Raw genomic sequence first — 15921 nt, forward strand, 5'->3', positions numbered from 1 at the left:
CAGTTTATGGGATGTACAGAAGCAGTGTGCCTAAAGGGAAGTACACAGGAGTGAACACCTACATTTTTAACAGAAGAAAAATCTCAAACCAATAAAATTAAAACACTAAGGAACCAGAAAAAGAAGAGCAAACCTAACTCAAAGTCAGTGGAAAGGAGAAAATAACGAACCTCAAGGTGGTAAGTGAAACAGAGAGCAGAGAACAACAGAGAGAATCGATAAAACCAGAAGTCAGTTCTCAAAATCAGCAAAGTCAACAAACCTTTAAACCTTTCCCTAAGGTTTAAACTCAATAAGAAATGGGTGTGGCGACATCACTGCTGACTCCACAGAGCAAACAGGAAGCAGGGGGCACTGAGCAGTGCTGTGCCAGGGGGCAGAGGACCTAGAAGACAGGGGCAGGTTCCTGGACACACAGATGCCAACCCCGACTCAAAAAGAAATACAAAAGTTGAACAGACCTACACTAGGCACAGAAATTGAATCGGTAACTCCTCCTCCTAACAGAGGAAAGCCCGGGACTAGGTAGATGGCTTCACCAAGTCTACCAGATGGCTACCGAAGAATCAACACCAGCCCTTCTCAAAATTCTCCAAAAAGCAGAAAGGGGGGACACTTCCTAATGTGTTCTGGGAGGCCAGCATGACCATGATAAGACGGTCAGACAAAAACACCACAGGAAAACTCCACACCAATACCTACAAATACAGATGCAAAATCCTCAACTCAATACAAGAAAACCAAATCCAATGGCATATTAAAAGGTTACCACTGTGACCAGCGGGATTTGACCTTGCATCCCAGGAATGCAAGAATGATTCAATATAAAAATCAATATTTATACCACATTAATAGAATGAAGGGGTAAGGACACATAATCAACTCAATGCAGGAAAATATTTGACAAGATTCAACATCTTTTCATGATAAAAATACTCAGAAAACCAGTGATAGGAAAGACCTTCATCAACATGATAAAGGACACTTACACCCACGGCTGACATCAGCACTGCCAGGAGACGCTGCGAGGGCCAAGGGGTGAGACAGCAGCGCTCCCCCCAGAGCAACGGGGCAAGTAGACAGAGAGAGGCGCCTGACCCGGAAGGAGGAGCTGACAGTACCCTTGTCTCCAGACAGCCAGAGTCTATACCCCAACACTTACCACGATTAATAAAGAAATTCAGCAAAGTTTCAGAGTGAAAAATCAACATGCAGAATCGGCTGTGTTCCTGAAACAGCAATGAACAATTCAAAGTGGAAATTAGGAAAACAATTCCATTTGTAACAGCACCCAAAAGAATAAAATATCTAGAAATAAATTTAACCAGGGAGGGAAAGGCTCACTGAAGACTGCAAAACACTGTGGGAAAACTAACGGAAACCTGAATAAATGGAAAAACAGCCTATGTTCACGGGTTAAGTGACTTAATATTGTTAACATAGCAACACTGCATCAGGTGAGCTATAGACTCAGTGAAACACCTATCAAAATCTTAACGGCCTTTCTTTCAAAATTGGAAAAACTGATTCTAAATTAATATGGAATAGCAAGGGGCCCCAAAAGCCAAGACAACCTTGAAAAAGAACAAAATTACATGACTCACTTTCTGATTTCAAAACTTACAAAGCTATTACCCAAAACTCTGGGATTCACATAAGACAGACTATAGACCAATAGAATAGGCTTGATAGTTGAGAAGTAAACCCATACATCTATGGTCAATTGATTTTTGACAAGGGTACCAAGACCACTCAATGAGGAAAGAGTAGCCTCTCAACAAATCTCCATCTGCAGGAGAATGCAGTCCAACTCCCACCTCTCACAAGATACAAAAATGAACTCAAAATGGATCAAGAATGAAAATAGGAGAGTTAAAACTATAAAACCCTCAAAAGAAAACATACAAGTAAATCTTTAGGACCTTGGATTTGGCAAAGGATTCTTAGATAAAACACGAAAAGCAAGAACAACAAAAGAAAAGACAGATGAACTGGAATTCATAAAGATCAAGAGCTTTGTGCACCAAAGAACACTATCAAGAAAGCAAAACATACAAAATGGGATAAACATTGCAAATCATATATCTAATAGGGGCCTTGTATGTAAACTACATAAAAAACTCTTACAACTCAAAAACTAAAAGACAAACAATCCAATCCAAAATGAGCCAGGACTTGAATAGACATTTCTCCAAAGAAGATGTACAGAGGGCCAACGTGGAAAGATGTTTCGTGTCATCAGTCATCAAGGAAATGCAAATAAAAACCACAATGAGATACCACTTCACACCCACTAGGGTAGCTATATATTTTTTAAAAACAGAAAATATCAAGTGTTGGTGAGAATGTAGAGAAATTGGAATGCTTGTACCTTTCTGATAAGAACATAAAATGGCGCAGCCTCTATGGACAATAATTCGGCGTTTCTCAAAAAGTTAAACATAAAATTCTCACGTGACCCAGCCATCCCACTCGTAGATATATGTCCAAGAGAACTGAAGACTGGTACTCAAGCAAGTGTTTGTCCACAAGCGTCCACAGCAGCACTGTTTACAACAGCCGGAAGGTACAAATAACCCTAAGAGGTGTACCGAGAAGGAGAAGGCGGCACACACTTACAACAGCATATGATTCAGCCACAAAAAGGAGTGAAGCACTGATTCGGGCCACAGTGTGGATGACCCTGAGAACATCAGGCTAGACGAAAGAAGCCAGACTCAAAACGCTACCTATCATATTTCAAGCAACAGATAATCAGAATAGTATCAGAGTATAAACCAAAATATGAAACAAATGCCCGTGAGTCTATACTGATATAAACGAATGATTGGATAAAGAAAGAAAAGGGTAGAAAAGACAAATTTTCCATGCAGAAGAACTGCAAGTCATTTACCTCTGTATCTGTCTCAAGGAGGGAGAGTATGACCCTTAAATGTGGGCTGATGTGACGGCCTCCTTCCAGAGAGGACACTGTGCATGCAGGAGGGCGCCGTGGCAGGAAAGGACTCGCGGCCTGAGCCCCGTGCTCAGGGTCAACAGCAGTGACGGCCCTGCTGATGCTGTGGGTCTAGACACAACATGATGAGAAGGGCACTTTATCTCCACAGTCTTCCTCCCAAAGACCCATAACCTCGGTTTAATCATGAGAACAACATGAGACAAGCCCCAGTTTGTGGACATCCTATCAAATAGATTACCAAACTCCTCAAAATTGTCAAAAAAAAAAAGTATGCGAAGCCCACAGCCAAGCGGAACTAAGGGAACATGACAACTGAATGCGATGCGATCCTGGACGGGAGCCGGGCACGGAAAGAAAGACATGGGCGCAAACTCAGGAGAGCCGAGTAAGGTGCGCACTGTAGGTGACAATAATGTGTCACATTGGTTCGTAAATTGTAACAAATGCACCCCCACACTAATGTAAGACCTCAGCGTCAGGAGAAGCTCTGCGTGGGATGTATGGGAACTGTCTTACTATCTTTGCAACTTTTCTATAAATCTAAACTGTTCTAAAATAATTTTGAAAAACCAAGGACTTCTGTTCATCAAAAGTCATCTTAAAGAAACGAGAAAAGACATAAACTGGGAAAAATATGTTTGCAAAACATCATAAAAATGATAACATACTGATGAAAGGAATCAAAGATGAACCAAGAAATGAAGAGATAGACCACATTCATGGATTGGAAGACTCGATATTGTAAAGATGTTAATTTCCCCAAACTGATCTAGATTATGGTCAACTCCAATAAAAATCACAACAGAACACTGCATAAAATCAACCAGCTGAATCTAAAATTTACGGAAAGGCTAAGGAACTGAAAGAGGAAAAATTATTTTGAAAAGCAAGAGTAGTCCGAGCATCCACACCAGCTGGTTTCAAACCTACAAAGCTGTCGCAATTGAGGCAGTGCAGAATCAGAGAGACGACAAACCCAGAGACAAACGGAGCGAAGCAGAACCCAGAAACAGACCCGTGAACCCAGGTCCCTCACCAACACGGGCCCATGTTCTCGAGTGTAACAGGAATCTCACACTCACAGGGTTCAGATTCATGCCAAGTGTGCTCTCGTTAAAGTAAATCAATAACAAAAATACGTCCAGAAAATCTCCAAACATTTGAAAATATTAAAACACTCTTCCAGATAACCATGTTCTACCCGTATACTGGAACACACATCCTCAAAACATGCTGACAGAAGCCAGACAGAGAGGGGGTACTGGATGGTTCCGTTCTGTCACAGTCTAGAAAATAAGTAATCCACGAAGAAAAGACTCAGAGCAGCGTTGCCTCGAAGTGGGGGGTGAAGGGTTGACTGGGAAGGAGCGTGCAGGGTGCTTCTAAGCTGAAGGAAGTTTGTATCTTGATGAGGTGCAGGTTCACACATCTGTGCATTCATCAAAATTCACCAAACTTAGCATCTAAGATCTGTGCACTTCACTGTGTAAATTAAACCTCAATAAAGAAATTTAGAAAAGAGTGTATAAAGAACTCCTGCAAATCAATAAGTAAAATGTGGAGAGAAATGGGCAAAAGACACACACTCACAGGCATCTCACAGAAGCAGAAACCCTCATTGACACTAACCATGCCAAGTGCAGCAGAGAGAGGCAATTCATAGTGCAACACTATTTTTACCCTCTACATTGGCAGAGATTAGGAAATCCACCACACCATCTGTTGGAAAGGATGTGGTTCAATTGTAGGAGTGTAAGTCACACAGCCACTCTGAGGAGAGAACTTGGCATTTTCTCGTCACCTTGCATGTGAAGTTCACCCCCAGCGCTCCCGCTCGTCCGTGTAGCTCCAAGAGAAATCCTGGTGCGTGGCGCTCAGGGGCTGTGCCCAAAGGTCGAGGTCACCAACTGTGACGCAGGCGGACATGGCAGAACGTTACTGCTCAGGTGTCAGAATGAATGCAGAACAGCTACCAAGAAGAGAAAGGCTCTTCGTACAAAAAAGCAAGACCCAGAAGACAGCAGGCAGCATGAGACCCTTTGTCATAGCGTTTGCACACAAGCAAAACTAAGCGATATCTATAATTAAAATGCTTCAGGCAGCAGGGGAACCCCACGAGTGGTCCCTGGAGAGTGGGGGGAAGCTGGGGCCACTTAGTAGCCACTTCCTAGGTCTCGAGTTGAGAATAGGTTTACAAGAGTTCCATTATTTTACAACTAAATGAATAGATAAATGCCAAGTGTGGGAAGGAAATAAAATGAATGCTACTGGGTAGCATCCACTCCCCTTTGAACCTCAGGAAAGGGCCTTGAGGCTGAGAGTCTCAGGATGGGCCTCACCAGGGCCAGGGCACCTGGAAGGCAGGCAGCAGGCCAGACTGTTTGTCCCGAGGGGAAGGCGGGAAGCCCCCACCCTTTACTTCATATTCCCTTCTTACATTCCCCCTGGGGACCCTGCAGATTGCTCTGAGAGTCCCACAGGGGTGAGAAATCTCAATTAAAGTCCTCCAGGAAGCCAGGGGGGTGGCAAGGCCACTAATGAGCACCATAAAAGCCACCTGGCCACAAGGCAAGCGGGGGAGACTCGGCATGCTTCTCCAGGCCCTGGCTGGAGACCTGCAGAGACGTGGAGGTGCACCTTCAGCGAGGAGAGGGGAAGGGAGGCTGGTCTCAAAGCAAAGGGCTTGGGGGTGCTAGAGGGGCAGGCTTTCCGAGTTCCCCTGACACACACCACCAAACCGCTCGGCCCAGAGAGGAGGCCTCCTGGAGCCCCAGCTCTGATGCCCTGGGTCCAGACTGGCACCAACCCAGGTTCTGCAGACCCTTTGCAGGCTCAGCCTCTTCTGCCACGTCGCTGATGGTCTCATATCCCCAGAGACTGGGGCACCCTCCATTCTCTCTGCTCCCCCCCCTGCACCCCCAGGGCCTTCCTACAGCCCCTCCCCACAGGGCTGAGCACCACTGCTGTCAGTGGGGGTCCCCGAGCCCCTTCGAGGTGAGACAGGAGCACCACGGTTCAGCCTCTGTGCAGGACAGGTAAACATAGGAGGAAGAGGCTGAGCGTCGCCCAAGAATTCCACCTGCCCCGGGAATCCCCTCCACCTCCCACGGGGCTCCCTGGTCCTGCCGGTGAGGGGAGGGGCTGAGGAGGCGTGGAAGCCCCGGAGGCCGGGCCTGCTGGCCGGGAACCAGCTCTGCCCCAGCCTGCCGCCTCCCTGCTGCCTACCCATCCTTCAGACACCCAGCTCCTGGATGTCCTGGCCTAAAAGTCCCAAACCACCCGGCCCCTGAAAGGCTCTGAGTGGACCACTTCCACCGTCTCCGAAAGGCCACTTTCAAGCTCAGAAAACACAGGATACAGACCTCAGGCCAGCTCAAGACAGGTCCACGTGGGGAAACCAAATGTGGGGATGAACCCTCCCCCCACCCCCAGCCCCAGGCCCACAAATCTGAGGCCCAGATTTTGCTCAGACCTGGAGATCCCACTGGCCTTCTGATGGAAGTGGTGTCCTTCCTGAGGATGAGCAGCCCTGGCCAGAGAACAGTGAGGAGAAGCAGTGCTCTGGGGCCCACATGGAGAAGGCCAGGGAGCCCGGGGACACACAGCTAGGACAGCACTCCAAGCACACAGAGCGGGCCTCCTCCCCTGCAGTGTGCACACGCGGGCCTGTGTGTGTGCGTGTACATGGGTGTGTGTGTGAATCTGAATGTGTGCGTGTGCATGCGCCTGGGGGTGTGTGCAGGAGTGCACCTGGGTGTGTGCATGTGTGCATTGTGCCTGGGTGTGTGTGCACCGGCATGCACTTAGGTGTGTGTGTGTGCGTGTGGGCATGCACACTCCCACATGTGGCTGTGTGCACAGTGCTGGGACAGGCAGCAGTGCACACCTGAGAGCTTCCACGTGAGAGTGGATGTGAGAGGTATGCTTGTGCTCACTTGTGTGCAGGTGGGGCCCCCCTGCCAGCGGTTTGCTCAGGGTGAAGTGTGTGTTGGGTTAAGGATGGGGGGTGGTCAGTGCTGCAGCAACTTTGAGAAGGGGTTATGGTGCCCCCACCCAGCTCTCAGGACCCAGTCCCCTGCCCAGCACACATCACACCTGCCTCTCTCCACTGTTCCAAGGCGCTCAGAAGTGACCTCCCTGCCAAGAAGGCTATGAGCAATTCCACGGAGACGTCAGTGACAGAGTTCATCCTGCTGGGCTTCCCAGAGCTGTGCCACGTGCGGGGGCTGCTATTCGGGTCATTCCTCACCATCTACATGGTGACCATCCTGGAGAACCTGGTCGTTATGGTGACCATCAGAGCCAGCTGTCGACTGCACACACCCATGTACTTCTTCCTGGCCAATCTGTCAGTGCCGGAGACCCTCTACACCTCAGTCACCATCCCCAAGCTGCTGGCTGGCCTCTCGGCCTCAGCAAGGACGATCTCCTTCTCAGGCTGCCTCACCCAACTCTTCCTCTTCCTCTCCCTTGGCTCCTCCGAGTGCTTCCTCCTGGCCACCATGGCCTGTGACCGGTACCTGGCCATCTGTCACCCCCTGCACTACCCAGCCATCATGGACTCGAGGCTCTGCCTGCACCTGGCCCTCGGTGCCTGGCTGGGTGGCTTCCTAGCCTCCTGCATGTCCACGGCTCTCATCTCCCGCCTCAGGTTCTGCGGCCCCAACGTCCTCAACCACTTTTTCTGTGACATCTCACCCCTGCTGCAGCTCTCCTGCTCTGACACCGCCACCATCAAGGTGCTGGACTTCGTGGCAGCCCTCGCTGTGCTCGCCACCTCCCTGCTGGCGACTGTGATCTCCTACACCCACATCGTGGCCACGGTTCTGAGGATCCCAGGAGCGGCTGGCCGCCAGAAGGCCTTCTCCACCTGTGCTTCCCACCTGATGCTGGTGGCCCTCTTCTGCACCACCACCATCTTCATGAACGCCCGGCCTCACGCCATCAGCTCCTTTGACCTCAACAAACTGGTATCTGTGGTCTACTCCATTGTGACCCCACTGCTCAACCCCATCATCTACTGCCTCCGGAACCATGACATCCATGAGGCCCTGGCCAAACTCCACTGGGCTCCCGGCCCCTCCTAGCACCAGCGGCAGGAGGAGGAACTTCAAACCCTCCCACCCTGTCATCTGCTCACCGCCACCAGCCCACGCACCAGGTGGGCCACAGCTCTCTCCCACCAGCACAGCCAGCGAGCTCCTCTCCTCCTCCCTCATCCTGAGACACAGTAGCAGCAGCCAAACTTCAAAGGTGCCAGCTGCCACTTTCAGGGAACTTCAGCACCAGAGCAGGGGACAGCTCCTCAGCCCCGGATGAGCCGGGCTCGGCTCTCTGATGTACTTTAGTTTTAGAATTTCTATCTGGTTCTTCTCACAGTCTCCCTTTTCTCTATCAAATTCCCAGTCTTGTTTCTTTCCTGTGCACATGTACAAGCTCCTGCGTTCTGTCCCTGACAACCTGCTTTCTGTACTGGTCTGTCTTCTGTCTAGATTGCTTTGTCACCATGGTGTCTGCAAGTTCTTAATATCTGGCGTGGTGAATCCCTCTTCTTTGAACTGCTTTTTCAAAATTTGTTTAAATTTGACTTTTATCTTTTTGTATGAGCCCCTGAGTTCCTTAGTTTGCTTGGGCTGCCATAACAGAGTACCACAGGGACGTCTCTGGCAGTACAGTGGTTAGGTTCTGTGCTTCAGTCCTTGGCTGGGGATCTAAGATCCCACAAGCTATAAGGCACAGGGAAAAAACAGTACCACGGACAGGCTGGCTTATACACCAGAAATTCATTTTCTCACAATTCTGGAGCCTGGAATCTGAGATAAGGTATCAGCAGCACTGGTTTCGGAGAAGGCAATGGCACCCCACTCCAGTACTCTTGCCTGGAAAATCCCATGGATGGAGGAGCCTGGTGGGCTGCAGTCCATGGGGTCGCTAAGAGTCAGACATGACTGAGCAACTTCACTTTCACTTTTCACTTTCCTGCATTGGAGAAGGAAATGGCAACCCACTCCAGTGTTCTTGCCTGGAGAATCCCAGGGACGGGGGAGCCTGGTGGGCTGCCGTCTATGGGGTCGCAGAGTCGGACACGACTGAAGCGACTTAGCAGCAGCAGCGTTGGTTTCCTCTGAGGCCCATACCCATGGCTTGTAACCAGCCACCCTCATGTGGTCATCCCTGGGTGGGTGTCTGTGACCCAATCTCCTCTCATCCCCTCTTATAAGGACACTAGTCATATTGGGTCAGGACCACGCTGATGACTTCAACTTTTTTAACCTCTGTAAAGACCCATCTCCAAATATAATCACATTCTTAGGTGCTGGGGACAGGATTTCAAAATATGAATGGTGAGGCCACAATTCAGTCAACAGTAGGTTCCTTTAAGAACTCTGCTGAGATTCTTACTGGAATCGCACACTCACCTAGGGCTGAGTCTGAAGGAGGCCCAGGCGGGTGCCCAGCTGCGCTGCCTCTGTTTCTCCCATTTATGCGGGTCTTCCTTTATGTTCCTTAATGATCTGTTTATTTTTGCCATAAAGATCCTTTGCATTCTGGGAGGTTTTTTATAGAGTCCATTGTTACTGTGAATGGCATTTTATCTTCTACTATTTCTTGTTTTGGTAGAGACCTTCTACCATAAGTTTTATCTGCCATAAGACACTCATGCAGCTGCAGTCACAAAATATGCAGGTAGCAATCTCTTGCACCAACGGGGACAAGCAGTCAGGCTGTGGGCAGTGCACGGCAAACGGAGCAGCCCCACTGAGCACCTTGGACCCAGAACGCCCCTCCCCACCTTCCACCCACCCTCTGGCCTACGTGTCCAGCCTACAGTCCTCAGAGGGCGGCAGCAGCTCCCAGCACCGAGGCCGCAGTCCTCAGCGGAGGAAGGGGAGGGGAGATGTGCGGGCTCTGCGGCCCCTCCTTGGGGAACAGAGCCCTGCCCAGCACCCTCAGAGCACACTCTGCTTCCCCCGCTCTGCAGAGGCGAGGGCTCCCCAGTTCCGGGCGTTGGGGGTGAATGGTCAACCACAGAGTCCACAGCTTCTCCAGGGCACGGCTGTCTCCTGGGCTCAGGCCTGTGATCAACAGAAGTGGTGAAAGTAGGAAGCGTTCCTTGCTCATAATTTTTGACAAAACATATTTAAAGGCTCTCCACTAAATATGATATCTGCTGAGGGTTTATCTGAAATATAGCTTTAATCAAGTTTAAAAAGTCATTTCTATGACTAGCTTTCTTGGCATTTTCCCCCACAAATGAATGTTGATGGAAATCAAATCAAATCACATAACAATATGTAAGTGTATCAGATCAACATGGTGGACATCTTAAATTTACAAAATGTTATGTGTCAGTTCAGTTCAGTTCAGCCACTCAGTCATGTCCGACTCTTTGCGACCCCATGAATTGCAGCACGCCAGGCCTCCCTGTCCATCACCAACTGCCCGAGTCTACCCAAACTCATGTCCATTGAGTCAGTGATGACATCCAACCATCTCATCCTCTGTCGTCCCCTTCTCCTCCTGCCCTCAATCTTTCCCAGCATCAGGGTCTTTTCAAATGGGTTAGTTCTTCGCATAAGGTGGCCAAAGTATTGGAGCTTCAGCTTCAACATCAGTCCTTCCAATGAACACCCAGGACTGGTCTCTTTTTGGATGGACTGGTTGGATCTCCTTGCAGTCCAAGGGACTCTCAAGAGTCTTCTCCAACACCACAGTTCAAAAGCATCAATTCTTCAGCACTCAGCTTTCTTTATAGTCTAACACTCACATCCATACATGACTACTGGAAAAACCATAGCCTTGACTAGACGGACCTTTGTTGGCAAAGTAATGTCTCTGCTTTTTAATATGCTGTCTAAGTTGATCATAACTTTCCTTCCAAGGAGTAAGCGTCTTTTAATTTCATGGCTGCAGTCACCATCTGCAGTGATTTTGGAGCCCCCCAAAATAAAGTCTGCCACTGTTTCCACTGTTCCCCCATCTATTTCCCATGAAGTGATGGGACCAGATGCCATGGTCTTCATGGTTTTCTGAATGTTGAGCTTTAAGCCAACGTTTCCCCTCTCCCCTCTCACTCTCACCAGGAGGCTCTTTAGGCCGTTTCCCCTCTCCCCTCTCACTCTCACCAGGAGGCTCTTTAGGCCGTTTCCCCTCTCCCCTCTCACTCTCACCAGGAGGCTCTTTAGGCCGTTTCCCCTCTCCCCTCACTCTCACCAGGAGGCTCTTTAGGCCGTTTCCCCTCTCCCCTCTCACTCTCACCAGGAGGCTCTTTAGGCCGTTTCCCCTCCCCTCTCACTCTCACCAGGAGGCTCTTTAAGCCGTTTCCTCTCCCCTCTCACTCTCACCAGGAGGCTCTTTAGGCCGTCTCCCCTCTCCCCTCTCACTCTCACTCTCCCCTCTCACTCTCACTCTCCCCTCTCACTCTCACTCTCCCCTCTCACTCTCACCAGGAGGCTCTTTAGTTCCTCTTCACTTTTTTACGTGTCAAATATATTTCAATTAAAAAAAACTTTAAAAAAAGACATTTAAAAATTAAGAAATGGCTCGTTTTTGCTCAGGCCTGTGGACTGTGGCACATCTTCATCCTGCCGGGAAGCTCCATGGCCACCGATGAGACCAGTAGATGCAAAGAACTGACTCATTGGAAAAGACCATGATGCTGGGAAAGACTGACGGCAGGAGGAGAAGGGGGCGACAGAGGATGAGATGGCTGGATAGCACCACTGACTCAGTGGACGTGGGTTTGAACGAGTTCTGGTGATGGTGAAGGCCAGGGAGGCCTGGAGTGCTGCGGCCCGTGGCGGGGCAGTCAGACACGACCAAGCGACTGAGCAGCAAACATGAAGGGAAGAAGGAGGACCAGGGTCGTGTGTTGGGAGTGAAGGCACAACAGGAATACATTTTCATAATCAAAAAAACTGAAAAACAAACAAAAAAAGAAATGAAATGTGCCGTCTTCTTTTTCTGAGAAAATCATGAGTGTTTTTCTCCCTTTGTGCAGCAATGAGTAAAGTGTGTCCACAGACTTGAAACCACCTGGACCTGAGAGTGACGACCTGCTTTTAATGTACTGTTGGGCTCAATGGCTAATATTTGTTTTTATGTTTTGGTTTTTTGGGCATGAGGCATGTGGGATCCCAGGTCCCCAACTAAGGGTCGAAACTTCACCCCTGCATTGAAATGCAACGTCTTCCCACTAGGGAAGTCCCAGTGGCTAGTATTTCATTTGAATTTTTCATGTTAATATTTAAACATAAAATAGTCTAAATTGTTTCCTGTGCTTCCCTCACATTTCAACAGATAAGGCTTAGCTCCTCATGAAAGGGATCATTAGCCTCCCTCCATGGCTCCTCTCGCGGAGTGCCCTTGACCCTCTGCCTTTGAAGGGGGACTCCATCAGACTCAGTCCAAAACCACGCCCTTTCTCTTATATCTGCCGTCTTGTTTCTGTTCACCTAAAAAAATGTCCTTCACTTTGTAATTCAGTTCTGTTGGCTTTTTGCAACCTTGTTTTCAGAAGTTCTTACTTAGTCTGGACCTCTGTCCTAGCCTCCTGTTCTTATACAAACACAGTATCTCCCCCAGTCTTTCTGAGCCTATGGATTATTTTTGCTTTTTTAGGTTTTTCTCTAATTCCTCAAACTTCTTGAGCCTTTTCCCCCTTTTCTTTGCTGTGGTCTTTATTGTGCTACAGACTTTCCTCAAACGTCTGATAAATGCTGGCTGCTATTGACACTTTAACAGGAAGCCTGTCTGGGAGCCGTCAGGCAGGACCCTTGAGAACAAGGGAGCAGGCATGTCCCTGGGCTGGGGGCCCTCTGAGCGCAGGTGACAGGGAAGGTGCCCGGTGTCAGCTGTGGCACTGCCCGACCGGGAGGCCGAGGGGGCACGCCCCTCACTGCCCCTGGCCTGCCTGCCCGCTCCGGCTCTGGGCTCTGTGCAGTGGAGCCACATGTGAGACTGTTCCCGACTCTCAGTGCCCCAGGAGAGGGCCCAGGCCCGGCCCTGCCCTGGGAAGCAGGTCCGTGCGGCCAGGAAGGCGTGCCACATCCCCTCCCAGGGCCAGGGAGTGGGCAGTCACAGTCAGACCCCATGGGCAAAAATAAGAGAAGGTGGGCTCCCAGGGGACACACTGGAGCAGGGGAACGGTGCTGAGAGGCCACAGTGGTGACCTCCCCGCAGGCCCCACGCGGCATCCTGATCTCCTCAGAGAAGTGCCCTTGTTTCCTGGAGGTGAGCAACTCACTGGGGCTGTTCTGTGCGTGGGACCAGGGAGTCCACCAGAGGATGCAAGCCTTGGACGAGCCCCGCCTCTCCCATCCCGCATAGCCACAGCAGCCCGAGGCCCAGGGCCAGCAGGTGCCTCAGGCGAGGCCCCTGGCCCAGGACAGCGTGGGACGACGCGGCGGCGCTGAGCCTTCAGGGACCACAGGATCGAACAGATGCGGAGAGAGACGGTGTCACAGAGGCCTCTGCGGCACCGTGCACTCCTGACACCGTGAGAGCCGGTGTCCCCAGGGGGAGCGGCTCAGGCGAGGCCTAGAGTCTGGGGTTGGGAGGGGGCCGGGAGGAGACTCGAGGACAGACAAACCTTGGAAAGCAAGACAGAGCCAGGCCCAGGGGTCCAATCCAGCGGGGACCTGGAGGCCCGCTAGCTGGAGCAGTCGGGTTACAGATGGTGGGGCTGCCTGCAGGGCCCTGGAGGAACCTGAGCGGCAGCCCTGGAGGTGGGAAGAGGGGTCCCGGCTCCCCTTTCCCAGGCCTGGAAGGGGGCCTGCTAGGGCTGGTGCTGCTCTGGGTCTGGGACGCCCTGGAGAGCCATCCTCTCCTCTCTGGGCCCTGCGGTCAGGGGCCCGTGTGGACACACCCCCGGGAAATGGAGGGAAAGAGGAACTGGAGAGGATGTGAGGGAGATAGGGCTTGGGGTCAGGCCGGAGGGTGGGGGGGTGAGGGGACGGAGTGTGCGAAGTTGGGGTGAGGACGGATGCGGTGGAGCTGGGGGTGCGAGGTGCTGAAGACCGTGGGGCTGACTGGTATCGGGGGACCAGTCAGGGTTGGGGTGCGCAAGGGATGGAGGACCGGGCGGCGAGTGGGGGGGTGCTGGGCAGAGGGGGGCTGCGCCTGCGAAGGCCCGCCCCTGTCCCCTCCCTCCCGTCCCGGGGATGAGCCTCCGCGTCTGCCCGCCCCACGCCAAGGGCGGAGGCCGCACGCACATCCCCGCTCCGCTCGGCAGCGCCGGCCAGGTCTCCGCCACAGCCCCCCTTCCGCTCGGGCCGCGGTCCTCGGAGCCGCCGCGGTTCTGCCCGAGGCCCGCGGCTGGTAAGACCGGGCGGTGGGGGGGCGCGTCTGGGGCCGGGAGGCGGGTGGAGCCGCCGCCCAGGGGTCGCCTCTGGTCCCCGGCCCAGCTGCGAGCCAGGCGGTAGCGGGAGGGGCGGAGCGCGAGGCGGAGCGCGCGGGAGGGGGCGCCAGGCTGGACCCTGCCCGGGGTGGGGCTGCGGCCCCGGAGCCCGGGGAGGGGCCTGGGAAAGCGACCGAGGCTCCCTGCTGGCCCCTCTTCCAGACCCTCACCCGCTTCCTTTGGGCCCTCGGACCTGGAGACGCAGCCTCACCCCACGGTGGCCGGTGGGCCTGCAAGCCCTGGAGCGGCCCACACATGGAGCCCCCTCCGCAGGCCTGAGCGCCCTCAACCGCAGGGGGCTCGCAAGCCCCTTCCTCTGCCCACACTCCACGCTCCACACAGAATAACCCCACTGCAGAACCCTCACCCCCACCAGCCCCTTCCCGGCTACTGAACAAGACCCCCATCCCCGCCCGAGGCCCCAGGCCCTAATCCTCAGGCAGGCCTGCCCCCAGCCCGCCCCAGCCCACTCCCCACTCCTCCAGCAGGCGAGGCCCCGTGTACCACCCAATGCCCAGCCCGCCCCTGACCGCTGAGCTCCCTGTGCCCGGGCCCCGAGCACCTCCCTACCTCCCCAAGTCCTCTGTTCCCAGCTCCTGAGTGCCCCGTCCTCACGGAAGCTGAGATCTCCTTCTCCGTCCTGCAGGTTCTGCTCCAGGAACATGAATTGGGCGGCCGCCGTGTGCTGGGCTCTGCTGCTAGCGGCCACCTTCCTCTGCGACGGCAGTGCAGCCAAGGGTGGCCGCGGTGGGGCCCGTGGCAGCGCCCGTGGCGGGCGCGGCGCCGCGAGGGTGCGTGTGAGGCCAGCGCCCCGCTACGCCGGCTCCTCAATGCGCGTGGCCGCGGGGGCGGCGGCGGGGGCCGCGGCGGGGGCAGCCGCAGGCCTGGCTGCGGGCTCGAGCTGGAGGAGGGCCGCGGGGCCGGCGGAGCTTGGCCCGGAGGATGCAGAGGACGGAGCGCCCGGCAGCAACGGAACGGGGAGAGGCGTCTACAGCTACTGGGCGTGGACCTCAGGCACGGGGCCCACAGGCCACAGGCACCTCTGCCCACTGCTGGGCGGGGCCCTGGGCGCCCTGCGGCTGCTGCGGCCCTAGGCTGGGCCGGGCGCATCAGGGCCAGAGCCGCCCCCAGCCTGTGCCCTCCTCCCAGGCCCCGCGGCCCCGATCGCCCCTCCCCTCCCCTGCCCACAGCCAGGAGCCTAGAGCAGTGTGGGCAGCTCTGGCCCCTCGGCCTGAAGCTGTGACACCTCCCGTCGGAGCCCCTCCCCATCTCACATCCTCCCAGGGGGCCAGCGGCCCAGCAGCCCCAGGATACCCTGCCTCCTGCTGGGGTTAGTCCCCCCAAGCCAGAACGGCAGGGGTCCTGCGGTTCCCGCACTGGTCCACGCTGGCCGGGCGCCTACCACTCCACAGGCTATTCAGGCCACCCCAGCTCCTCTGAGCCCACCCTGGACACTTGAGTGCTGAGGACGGTGCTGACCACCTGGCAGGGAGGCGGGCCCTCAGGCTGGGCTGGTTCTGCCACAGCCCAGAGGACATGGTGCCCCCCGCCCCCCACAGAGGCA

At 53.4% G+C, this 15921-nt stretch overlaps 2 protein-coding genes and 1 long non-coding RNA gene across 4 annotated transcripts in view; 1 reads left to right on the forward strand and 2 right to left on the reverse strand.

Moving 5' to 3' along the window:
• The window catches only part of LOC138985829 (uncharacterized), a 55973-nt gene extending 40933 nt beyond the window's left edge, over positions 1-15040 (reverse strand). The window contains exon 1 of the long non-coding RNA XR_011462789.1: positions 14928-15040. This is a non-coding gene — a long non-coding RNA (uncharacterized lncRNA). The remainder of the gene's footprint in view (positions 1-14927) is intronic.
• The window catches only part of LOC106700651 (uncharacterized), a 194254-nt gene that overhangs the window by 72517 nt on the left and 105816 nt on the right, over positions 1-15921 (reverse strand). The window lies entirely within an intron of this gene.
• SPRN (shadow of prion protein) lies at positions 14149-15795 on the forward strand. 2 transcript variants are annotated; one of them, XM_070363795.1, is made up of 2 exons: positions 14149-14278; positions 15004-15795. In XM_070363795.1, the coding sequence occupies exon 2, from the start codon at positions 15020-15022 to the stop codon at positions 15449-15451; it is 432 nt and encodes a 143-aa protein (XP_070219896.1). In that variant the 5' UTR covers positions 14149-14278; positions 15004-15019; the 3' UTR covers positions 15452-15795. The 2 variants fall into 2 exon arrangements, with proteins under 2 accessions (XP_070219896.1, XP_070219897.1); XM_070363796.1 differs by having other exon boundaries at positions 14154-14278; positions 14520-15795.

Source organism: Bos mutus, chromosome 26 (assembly GCF_027580195.1).
Source record: "Bos mutus isolate GX-2022 chromosome 26, NWIPB_WYAK_1.1, whole genome shotgun sequence".
Taxonomy (NCBI): Eukaryota; Metazoa; Chordata; class Mammalia; order Artiodactyla; family Bovidae; genus Bos; species Bos mutus.

Excerpts from the sequence above, each read along its gene's own strand:
- SPRN (XM_070363795.1), top strand. The coding sequence starts at position 15,020 with ATGAATTGGGCGGCCGCCGTGTGCTGGGCTCTGCTGCTAGCGGCCACC.